Source organism: Nematolebias whitei, chromosome 14 (genome assembly GCF_014905685.2).
Source record: "Nematolebias whitei isolate Nwh7 chromosome 14, NemWhi1, whole genome shotgun sequence".
Lineage (NCBI taxonomy): Eukaryota > Metazoa > Chordata > Actinopteri > Cyprinodontiformes > Rivulidae > Nematolebias > Nematolebias whitei.
Genome location: NC_056511.1, coordinates 23,745,591 through 23,757,270, shown reverse-complemented (window position 1 = coordinate 23,757,270; position 11,680 = coordinate 23,745,591). Strand labels below are relative to the sequence as shown.

The following is an 11,680-nucleotide window of genomic DNA, read 5'->3' as shown; positions in this document are numbered from 1 at the left end:
CATATGATCCTAAGGTCAAGTTTTGACATCAGGTCAAGTTCACTACACTGGTTCTCATGACACATCCTGTTTCCCTCTGTGTCTCCTCCGAGTTATTTGTAATTAGTGGCTGCGTCCATGTCAACATTTGTTTCGTTGAATAAAGTTTTAGGTATTTATTCGAGCTCCTCATGCTGGTCTATATCCTTGGGTCCAACCTGTACGGCCATGACATTCTCAGCCATTTTCAGCCAAAATGGGCTTGTTTTATTTTGCCTCAGACGTCTTGAGCTTCTGTTTGGCCTAATTTTTGGAGGGTCTTTCAATCTAACTATAGTGGCATGCAGAAAACAACAGACTAAATGCTCTTAGTTTTGGAGAACGACAAATAGTTATAGTTGGGGGAGACAAACTTTCTGCTGCTCAAACAAGAAAGATGTAAAAAAAAAAAAAAAAAAGTTATTTTTGTCATCTAAAAGACATTTAACCTTAAAAATCTTAATGTTAAAAATCTACAATATATAACATTTGATAATTTTTCTGTAAACATTTTTAGTTTGTGTTTAAAGGTTAAAATTGGTATCCTGATGCATGCTCAATAATCCAGGTAGAAAAAACAAAAAATGTTAAATCTGGTCCTGTGGACATTCAAAAAATAAATAAATAAATAAATTGTAGAAACGTTTCATATTCAGCTGAAGACAGCACCTCAGACTGAAGAAGTCTTTCGGATGAAAGACGAAATGTTTCTACAATTTTTTTGTTTTGTTTGGTTTTTTGGGGAATGTCCAGAGGACCAGATTTAACATTTTTAGAGTTAAAATTGGTATTTTATTGTCACTAATTACAGCATTAAATAACCTGACTTAAAATACGCATTGATTCTCCAAAATAAAAGCATCCTGACCATTGTGTACTTCAGGTAAGATACTTACGTTTATAAGTATTTCACACAACTGCTCTTCCATAAACAAACTGTTCCATCTGTAAATTAAAGAAGTCTACTCTATGAATTTAGAGGTTCGTTTTTGATTCCCAATTACTCACCTTTCACAAAGTTTTTGATTTATCTACCAATTAAACTTTTATTTTCATCTACTTCTTCTTTCAGCTGCGCCCTTCTTCAGGGGTCGCCACAGCGAATTAAGTCGCACGAAGACTTGGCAATTATTATTTTATGCCGGATGCCCTTCCTGATACAACCACAGACCACTGAGCTACCACAGTCCTCAGTGTGGAGCAGAGCTGCCATCTAGGGTGCCCGGGGAGCAGATGGTGGGGGTTAAGGGCCTTGCTCAAGGGTCTAGAGTGGGGCAAATGAAGATAGAGGTAGGTGTAGGCGCTTCACCTATCCCACCCACATTTTGATGTTGTCAGTACTGGGAGTTGAACCAGGGATCTTCTGATCACAGGCCCACCTTCTCTAACCTCTGCGTCACATGCATTATATCATTCTGGGTTATCGTTGTCATTTCAAAGTCTGCCTCTTGCACACATTCTGTCACCTCAATTCATTAGTAATGGAGTTGTTACACTACGTCCTCACGTTTGCTGATCGGAGCAAGCGTTAGACTACAGAAAACAGCCCCAATGGCTTCACACATCAGCCAAGTAGCTTTCCAAAGTGTCCCAGACGCAGAACCTCTGCAAATAAGATGCTTTGGACAAAAGCTATAACCCCTCTGTACGTAAATTTATTATTTGGCATTTCACAGTAATCCGTGTTTCCATGAACACATGCTCTGGATTATGGCGAAAATAAAATGTTTCTTGAGCAAACTTTGATTTAAATGACATTTGCAGAAACATGCTGAAAAACAAAAATATGTAAAATTAAACAACATTCATCTGTTCAGCATAACAAAAAGGCTGGCCTTGTATCATCCCTCAATCCCACCCCTCAGACCCACCCACATATACCTGGCTGTGCTCTACCCACTGTGTGTTATGAGAATGGACCCAAAACTTCTTATCTGAGGCCACCTTGCACTAAAATGCAAACTGCCTTAAAACTGGGACTGTATTCAATGCTTTTAGTGTTGCATGTTCTACCCTGGCTTTCACTGTAGTCTGTCAGTATGCTATGTGAGTGGGGGGAGGGAACGTTGATCAGTAACATTCAGTCAGTAAAGACTTGTGCTGTGGTGAGAGGAATTACATGGAACAATGGGGAAAGCGACAGAAAGAAGGACAAAACAAACAGCTATATAAACCAGGACAAATGACACATTATTAGGACTTACAAAATGTTTTCAGAGGAAACTGAAAGTTCTGTCATTTTAAACGAGAACAGTAAACGGCACATTATACGCCTGTCGACAAACTATTATACAGCTATCTATAGCAATAGCCCAAACAAGCAAATACCTTGTATTATTTTGACCTTTATTTGTGACCTTGACCTTGGAGCTGGAGTGATGGAAATTGCAACACTCCATCTGGTGATGATGCATATGTGTTTGAAGTTTCATTAAATTATGTTGAGCTGATCAGAAGTTGTGTGCCGGACAAACAAAGACATTGGATAACATCTGACCTTGATTTTTGACCTTGACCTCGGCGCGAGGGTGATGAATATTGTGACACTCTGCCTAGTGGTGATACATAGAATGCAATGTTTTGCTCAAGATCTGCTCCAAGATTGAATTATCTTGAGCGCATTAGAAGTTAAATCTTCAGACAAGCAGTTGACCTTGATTTGTGACGTTGGTCTTGGAGCTGGAGTGATGGAAATTGTGACACTCCATCTAGTGGCGATACATAGAATGCAACGTTTTGCTCAAGATCTGCTCCAAGATTGAATTATCTTGAGCGGATTAGAAATTAAATCTCCAGACAAGCAGTTGACCTATATTTATGACCTTGACTTTGGAGCTGGGATGATGAAAAGTGTACGTGACACTGGGACAAGTGATGATGCATAAGTGTATGCAGTTTTGGTAAATTAGCTTGAGTGGCTCATGTTGTGGGCAAACATGAGAAAGTTTACAGACTGAGACCATACTTTTGGATGGGCGTATAAAAATTACACAAATGAAACATAATATATTTATAAGCACGTCTAACTGCCCACTTTGATATAAGCATTAACACATTTTCTGAAGGCCTTTTAAAAATCGTAATGTTTGGTGCTGTGAAATGATCCATTTGGGACAAAGAGTGATGTCAGCGCAGGATGAGTAAATGAGAACAGTCTGAGGCGCCTCATGTTTGGATGATTTTCATTCATTCAATCTTTATTTATACAGGTTAGTCTCACTGAGCCTCGGGGACTCATTTACAAGAAAGACCTGTTTAATGTCTGATGGTGGTCATGTTCTGCACAGAGGTGACTGCTGATAAATAAAGAGCAACAAGAAGCACAGAAAGGTTTGGACCAGCATTCAACTATCAGGGCCATTAAATATTGAGGGAAGTCCCTAAGTAAACCCAAGAATATAAAAAAGTTTGTTTTATTTCATGTTTACTAAATAAATGAAAATAATCCATGCTCTGTATAATAATGCTGTAACACAGGCTTGTTTGTTTTGGCTGCACTTTAATAAATGGTTTGTGTTGGAAGAAATGTTAACCAGTCTGGGAAGATTTTAGTCTTGCCAGGATAACCAGTTTCTTCGTTTCCATTAAACCAAATGAGGGGCCAATGTTGGACGGACGGTGTGATGAAACAGTTGTGAAGCTGCAGCAATTTGGACTTTCTCACAGCTCTAAGGATATCCTAAAAGGCATGATGGCTGAGTTATGTAAAAATAACAACTAGTGCTCTTCTTCCCCATTCAATTACACTGAAAATGTTAACAGTTGAGTTTTAGTTGTCATTTTAAATTAAATATAAGGCACTTCAAATGTGGTTCATATCACCTCTTAATTTAACCTGATATTATTGTCCAATTATTGAGCTGGAAAAATAACATTTATTTTTAGTTAGATGATTTTTACAAATTTGTTATTATGTTAATTTACATTAATTTAACCTAGAAGGACCCAGTCCAGATTTAGATACAATAAAGGGAGCTGAGTACTACGAAGCAGAGGTTTACTGAGGGAGTTTCAGGTTCAGGTCAGGAATTTTAAACATGGTTCATTCTTGACCTGGATCTGTTCCTGTGGTAACTTCTGCTAAGAACTAATCCAGGGGTATCCAAAGTGCACCCTGCAGGCGATTTTGCAGCCATTGGAGTGATATTACGTGGTCCATGACAGCAATTTCAGGATGGTATCATGTTGAGACTCCGCAGACTTAAGAGGTTGATGCAGATGCACACCTACATATCTAATTGTGATATTTTATGTAAATTTTAGGTTTAACAGAAGATAATAAATCTTCTCAAAATGTAAAATAAGAGATATAATAGACTGAATAGACTAAAATGTATTTTCAAAGCACAAGAAGAAGAAAAAAAGCAATAGACCCAACAAATCAAAGTGATTGAATCCCTCTTTTTAAAACAAGGTTGATGTTTATGAGGCTTTTTCGATTTTGGATCTAGAACAATTTAGAAATCCTTTTCAACCAAAATGTGTATACTTTTGTCCTTTCTCCAAAATATTGTTCACATTGGTGCTAAGAGTAAAAGCAACATTTTAGAGATTTGTTGACAGAAATTTAAAAACAGGCCCACCTACTGAACTGAACTGTTTTTATTTTGTTTGATCAGAGTCAAATATTCTGGGGCGAATTAACCCTTAAAACCCCTCTTAATAATGAAAAAAAAATAAACTTGCTTTGTAGTATAGGGCTTAGGACTAACATATCTTCTAAAAACTAGTAAATGCCTCTAAACATTTTCATAGCAATGACGTTTAAAACTGAAGCTTGATGTACATTTTCTTTTCTTTTGTTAGGATGTTGGTGGCGAACGGTATTTGCAACAAAACCATCTGGACTGGAGCTTTGGGATTTTAAAATAAGAAACTAACAATAAATGAAGCACAACATACGAGCAGTGCAGAGACAGAGCGGGTGCAGGTAATGAGACACAACGAAGACAAAGAGGGATGTGGTTGTGACGTAATGCTCCAATGATGGGTCACTCAGTGCATCGAGAGCTACCGCTCCACTGTTCCTGGTCCCTAGCCCCTGGACGCCCATTACCAGTTCTGACTGTCGCACCTCAAAGGACATCTCATCCTCAGCATTTTCATCTCCCCCTTCTTCTTCCTCACCAATATGGCAACTCTAAATAAAGAAGAAGAAGTCAAAAAGTATTATCTTTCAGCAAATATTTGACAAAGGTCAAAGCTCTGTGCTAAAGTCCTCTGTGATGACTCACCTTTGCCATGATATCTGCGTACGCCATGTACAGATGATCTGTATCAAGTTTACTACATTAGGAGAAGATAGAGTCATGATTTGTGAAAAGTGCTTGAACAACATTTTATCTCACAGGAACAGAATGAACCGGTCTAACCTCTTTTCTGTCAGCGCGGTACGACTGAAGTGGAGGATGAGCTGATGGAGGGGATCTGGTTTTGTTTCCTTTTCTTCTTCTTCTTCTGCTTCCTCTTGTTCCATTGCTTTCTGGTATGCACATTAAAAAAAAAAAAAAAAAAAAGTGAGTGCTGACAGAAAAATCAGATACAGATGAAACAGATAGATGTTTCTCACAGATAAATCGTCTATCATCCTGTCTTCAAATGAGTAACCCTCAGTTTGAATCCAGTTACGTTTGTATCCCTCAAGGAACATGTTTGAAGCTCTGTGCCTGCAAAAAACAGAACGCACAGAGAAAATATTGAATAATTTCCCCTAATTTAAACCATGCAATTGTTTGGCAAAGTTTTCCCTTTGTTACCTTGCAATGTTGTACAGCGGTGTCATCCTGAAGCAAGCGACCACAGCCCTGCGTCTCTGCTTGGACAACAGTTTGTGCCACACCATCTTTTTGGATTTAAAGGGGTGCTCCGTCTAGCAAAGAGATAGAACTTGCTGGTTAATTCTCCCATTGCTATTCCTCTATAACAGACGTAGGCAACAGATGGCCCAAGGGCCAAAAGTGGACAATCTCAATCTTAATCCGGCCAACAAATATTCTTAACAGAAAACAACTTTTAAACAAGTTAATGAAGACCATAATTCCATCAATGAAATAATTTAAATTAAACATTTTGGACAAATACATCATAAACCTTTGGATTAGGATCGGCTAAAACGTTTTATAAGTTGTTGTGTTTCCAGAATAAGACTGAAACTTAAAGACTCCACAAAGCAAACACATACATTTTGTTTTTGCATATTTAAGCTAACAAATATATTGTCACAAGAAGCAGTTTACAAAAAGTACAGTGCCTTGCGAAAGTATTCGGCCCCCTTGAACTTTTCAACCTTTTGCCACATTTCAGGCTTCAAACATAAATGTAGTGAACTTAATCTGGTGTCACGACTAAGCCTAAGGTCAAAACCCTTGACCTTAAGAACCTTGTGGGACAGAAACTGTCATTTCATTGATTTGAATCCAGAGATACAGGTTCACCCATCCTGAGACTCTCTTTCTTGATAATCAAGTGAAAGAACACTCTCTTTTTATTATCATTACTATTTTACAAATGTTGATAATCAAAGTGTCTTAGTTCAAACCATTTTAGATGTTGCAGTGAACTAATCAATTTTATTAACTGTGTAATGATTTTTAATTCTCATGCAAAGTTAGAATTCATGTTGAGGTCTGTTACAGATTTTTATGCATTTTCTGACTTCTGCCTTTGAATGAGCAAGTGTACGTTTCCAGGGTCAGGAGTGAAGCAGACATGCGTTGGAACAACTGTCCTGTTTATATCCTCTCAGACATCAACAGGGGGTTTTGGCACCTGTTTCTTAAACTCGCCAAAACAAAACTCTCTCTGTCTGTGAGAACATTTCTGATCTTTCCATAACAATTCTTGCTGCATTCTAACCTTTTACGTCACAAAACACACCCCGTCTGGTCGGTTCTGGCCAATGGGAGACTCCCGTATGAACCGGGAAAAGGGCTCTTTAAATTGTCGGTACTTCCTGGTCTACTCAGTTCTGCTCAGTTTCTGTTGAGGTTCTGTTGGAGTTCTGCTGGATACACAGTTCAGTTCAGTTCTGTGCGGAGAAGCCCAGTTCTGGGAGCCGGGAAGATCCTGACATGACAACAGAGCTCTTCCGAGTTCATGGGATTATAACATTTTCCACTGAGGTGAGCTGATGAGGGACAGAATCTAGCCGCTACTCCGGACGAGTAACAGCATCCTACGGAGACGCTGAAGGGTGCGTTAAACGGAATCTCGCCTGAGACATCTCCAGGTAAAAGAGTCGATTTCACCACCTAAGTGTACCGTAAGAAAAGCTGAAGAAAGCCCAGAGAGTGCCGTTCTGTTCACACTCCCTCAAACCCCATCTTTTACTCTTCTTTAAACTTCTTTCCCATCTTTAAACTCTTCTCTCAAGTAGAAATTCTTCCAGATATTTAGAAATGTCTGTGTAAAGTGCTCATCCACCGCCGTGTGGGTAAAAGATCATAATTGTACAGTTTTCATAAATGTCTGTGGTGAAGCAACGGAAAAATCATGGCCGTATGATTTTTCCTGATTGATTGCTTATGTTGTTATTTTCATAATTTGCCAAATTAATGTAAATGTTTGATGTTAAACTTTGATTCTGTAAATAAATGACCGCATTCATTTTGATGGGTCAAATATAAATGACGTCTCACTTTTGCATTTCATTAAATTCAATGCACGTTTTATTCAGTTCAGAAAAATGAGGAATCCGTGTTAATTGATGAATATATCTGAGCATCTGTTCATCTACATAAAGATATAAAATTTTATTTTTTTGTGAAGAATCAAAAACAAGTGGGACACAATTGTGAAGTGGAAGGAAATTTATTAGATGTGTCAAACTTTTTTAACAAATAAAAAACTGAAAAGTGGGGCGTGCAATATTATTCGTCCCCTTTACTTTCAGTGCAGCAAACTCACTCCAGAAGTTCAGTGAGGATCTATGAATGATCCAATGTTGTCCCAAATGACTGATGATGATAAATAGAATCCACCTGTGTGTAATCAAGTATCCGTATAAATGCACCTGCTCTGTGATAGTCCCAGGGTTCTGTTCAAAGCACAGAGAGCATCATGAAGACCAAGGAACACACCAGGCAGGTCCGAGATATTGTTGTGGAGAAGTTGAAAGACGGATTTGGATATCGGTCAGACCTCCATTCGTTTACAACTGGTTCAAAATGCTGCAGACCGATTTTTATCTGGTACAGGCAAAAGAGAGCTTACTTCACCAGTTCTGGCCTCCCTTCAGTGGCTCCCGGTTCACTTTCGAATTCATTTAAAAATTCTTCTGTATATTTTCAAATCTCTGAACAGTTCTGCCCCCTCCTATCTCACTGATCTGCTGCAGCCATATGTCCCACAGCACTCTCTGAGTTCAGCAGACCAGATGCTTTTATTGGTTTCAGGCACTCGTCTTAAGCCCAGAGGTGACAGAGGTGACTCTGTTGCAGGTCCAAAACTGTGGAATGAATTACCACTGCATGTCAGACAGGCTCCTGCTCTCACTGTTTTAAAGTCTCGTTTAAAAACTCACTTTTATTCCCTGGCTTTTGACACGGCGTGAGTTAATTTTAACTTGTCTGTATTCTATAATGTTAGCTTTTTAGTTCTCATCTTTACCTCTGTGGATCTATGTATTTTATCCTGTGTCCTTTGCTTGTTTTGTTTTTGCTGTAAATCACTTTGGTTGGCCTTGTTGTGGTTTATACGTGCTTTATAAATAAAGGAGTATGGTATTAAATTTAAAGGCGTAGTCAGAAACTGCACAATGACCTTCTGCAAATGTGCAAAAAAAAAAAAAAGATAGGCTGATAAAACTGTCTAAACAATTTAAGAGATTAGATTGTTCAAATAAAAAAAATATTTGTTTTTGATCAGATTAAGGAAGGTTGCCTTCATCCATGCCTATCTCAGCTATTTAAGCAAGGCTTGAAGAGAAGATTGGCTAATACAAAACAAAACACAAAACTGGTACAGGATAATAGACTTGGCAACCATCAGCAAATCAGTGCAAAGTAATGTTGTGTTTTGTGAAAATGGACCTCAAGGGATGCATTTAAAATGAGAAGAGAATGAGGCCTGAAAAGAATACTTCCTTTAATGAACTTTGACACTCCTACCTGACAGGTATTTCTGGAAAAATGTAGGACTGTATTCATGGAAAACATGGAAGACAAGCGCACCACATACCGCACATTACACGCCCATCAACGAACTACTATACAGCAATCGAACAATCTATAGCAATGTTTTGGACAAGAAAATACATTGTATAACATTTGACCTTAGTTTATGACCAAGGTCTATACCATACCTGGTCTGCACAACCCGACATGGTCGGAGACTATATAATACCTCCATCTTTTGATGGGCGTGTATAAAGGTACAAATTGTATCAAGATAATAGAGGACTCACCACTTCAAGATGATAGAGTACAGCAGAAACCTCCTGCACTCTTTTGACAACTTTTATTGGAGCATCAGCATCTTCAGCCTTTCCTGCCATCTCCTTATATAAGGCCATCTGCCAGCGCATGGAGGGGTTGTCCACCTTTTCACAAGGAAGTAACAGACATCTCTAAAACATGACACGACTGATCATCTGTAACGTCAAACTTGATTCTTAGATGTAAACACAGCATTTGTTGCAGCTCAGATATGATACCTTGCCCTGAAGATGGAGGTTGTTCTGCAGGAACTCCCTTACTTCTTCATCTGTGTCTCTCTGAAAGTGAAACACTTTAATAACCACTGAAAACCTTCATAGTTCCGTCTTTACTTAAACCCTGCCACAAATATAGATTGGATTTATTTTTAAATAAAACAAAATTACCAGAGAGTATCGAATCTTGGCCAAGTTGATGAGCTCCTGATCAGCAGGGGAGCACATGTTGAGGCCAATGGGAAGCATCTTTTTCAAGGCAGCGACAATTAGTGATGTTTGGACGGAGTAACGGTCTCCTCGTTTCTTCTTTTTGGTGCGTTCAGTATCTGAGCCTCCACCCTGAGGACAGGAACAACAGCAAACCAAAAGCATTCACAATGCCCCATAAGGTTTTTGAGGTGTGACCGCTTCATTATGCACTTTTAATATTAATTATAATAACATTTTTAATTTCCATTTGCTACCTTAATATGAAATGATTATTTCTCTGAGCTCTGCGTGTTAAGTAGAGGTCAAAAAGTGAAGTAAAAAAGGGGACAATACGTACTGCTTTTGGATAGGGGAGATTGGAAAAAAATGGGTCTTATAAAAAGTAAATGGGTGAAATTACATTTTAAACATGCACAAAAATATATATTCAATCAAGTGAGAACCCATTCAGCATTCTATGAATGGGGTGGGTAGCTAAAAAAAAGCTATTTTTGTTACCGCCAACAATTCATGCAGTTCATACCAGTTTTGTTACCGTTGTTAAATGTTAAAATATCCGATAAAGATAAATAACAAAACTCTTAAAGTTAGTTTTTGTACATGCAGTTAAAATCACAGAAGTATGGGGTAAAAAAAAAACCCACTATGGTTTATGTCTCTGACCACGCCTCAGATTTCTGTTTGTGAGAGTTCAGTCCTTCTGTTCGCTGCTCTTTCTGGATTCCTCCAAAATGTGCAAATTAAATTATGAATTTGTGTTGAATAAGATTGAAATTCTTTGTGTAAATGTTTAGTCAATTATAAAACATTTCAAGTGAAATTTCAGACAAAAACTGCCTTTTTTTTTGTAGAACACAAAAATGAACTCAATCTAAATGTGAGACCAAAATACTGTGTTGGAGTTTACTGATAATACATTCTAAGTGCAAGAAGTTTTACATTTTGTTGTTAAGGAAAACTAGAGAAGCCTAAAGTTGGTAAAGTTAGATTTTTGGGTATTGTTTCCTGTCTAAGAATAAATACATCTCATCTTCAGACGAGAACATATTGACTTATTTTGAATGGAGAGCATTCTGTGCTCCAGCATCAACGTGTGACACGGGGGCTGCAAAGTTGGAGAGACAAAAGCTTTGCAGAGAGTGGTGAAGGCTGCACAGAAGACTGTTGGAGTCAGCCTCCCCACCAAATATATATATATATATATATATATATATATATATATATATATATATACACACACAAATATATATACATACATACATACATATATATATATATATACATGCAAAACCCAGAATGCCCTGGGTACAGAACTACACTCATATATACAAGTCCTTCTCAAAAAATTAGCATATTGTGATAAAGGTAATTATTTTCCATAATGTAATGATAAAAATGAAACTTTCATATATTTCAGATTCATTGCACACCAACTGAAATATTTCAGGTCTTTAATTGTTTTAATACTGATGATTATGGCATACAGCTCATGAAAACCCAAAATGCCTGTCCCAAAAAATTAGCATATTTCATCCCACAAGACAAGTGTTTTTAATACAAAAAACGCCAACCTTCAAATAATCATGTTCAGTTATGCACTTAATACTTGGTCGGGAATCCTTTTGCATGAATGACTGCTTCAATGCGGCGTGGCATGGAGGCAATCAGCCTGTGGCACTGCTGAGGTGTTATGGAGGCCCAGGATGCTTCGATAGCGGCCTTAAGCTCATCCAGAGTGTTGGGTCTTGCGTCTCTCAACTTTCTCTTCACAATATCCCACAGGTTCTCTATGGGGTTCAG

General features: G+C 38.0%; 1 protein-coding gene across 1 annotated transcript in view; it reads right to left on the bottom strand.

Annotated features, from left to right (window-relative positions):
- ryr1a (ryanodine receptor 1a (skeletal)) overlaps positions 1-11,680 on the bottom strand; it is a 110,711-nt gene that overhangs the window by 32,652 nt on the left and 66,379 nt on the right. Inside the window, exons 75-82 of the mRNA XM_037688014.1 lie at positions 9,839-10,009; positions 9,671-9,730; positions 9,422-9,556; positions 5,775-5,887; positions 5,588-5,684; positions 5,391-5,500; positions 5,253-5,304; positions 5,093-5,158 (exon numbers count right to left, since the gene is read on the bottom strand). Of these exons, the coding sequence (XP_037543942.1) occupies positions 5,093-5,158; positions 5,253-5,304; positions 5,391-5,500; positions 5,588-5,684; positions 5,775-5,887; positions 9,422-9,556; positions 9,671-9,730; positions 9,839-10,009 (804 nt within the window). The remainder of the gene's footprint in view (positions 1-5,092; positions 5,159-5,252; positions 5,305-5,390; positions 5,501-5,587; positions 5,685-5,774; positions 5,888-9,421; positions 9,557-9,670; positions 9,731-9,838; positions 10,010-11,680) is intronic.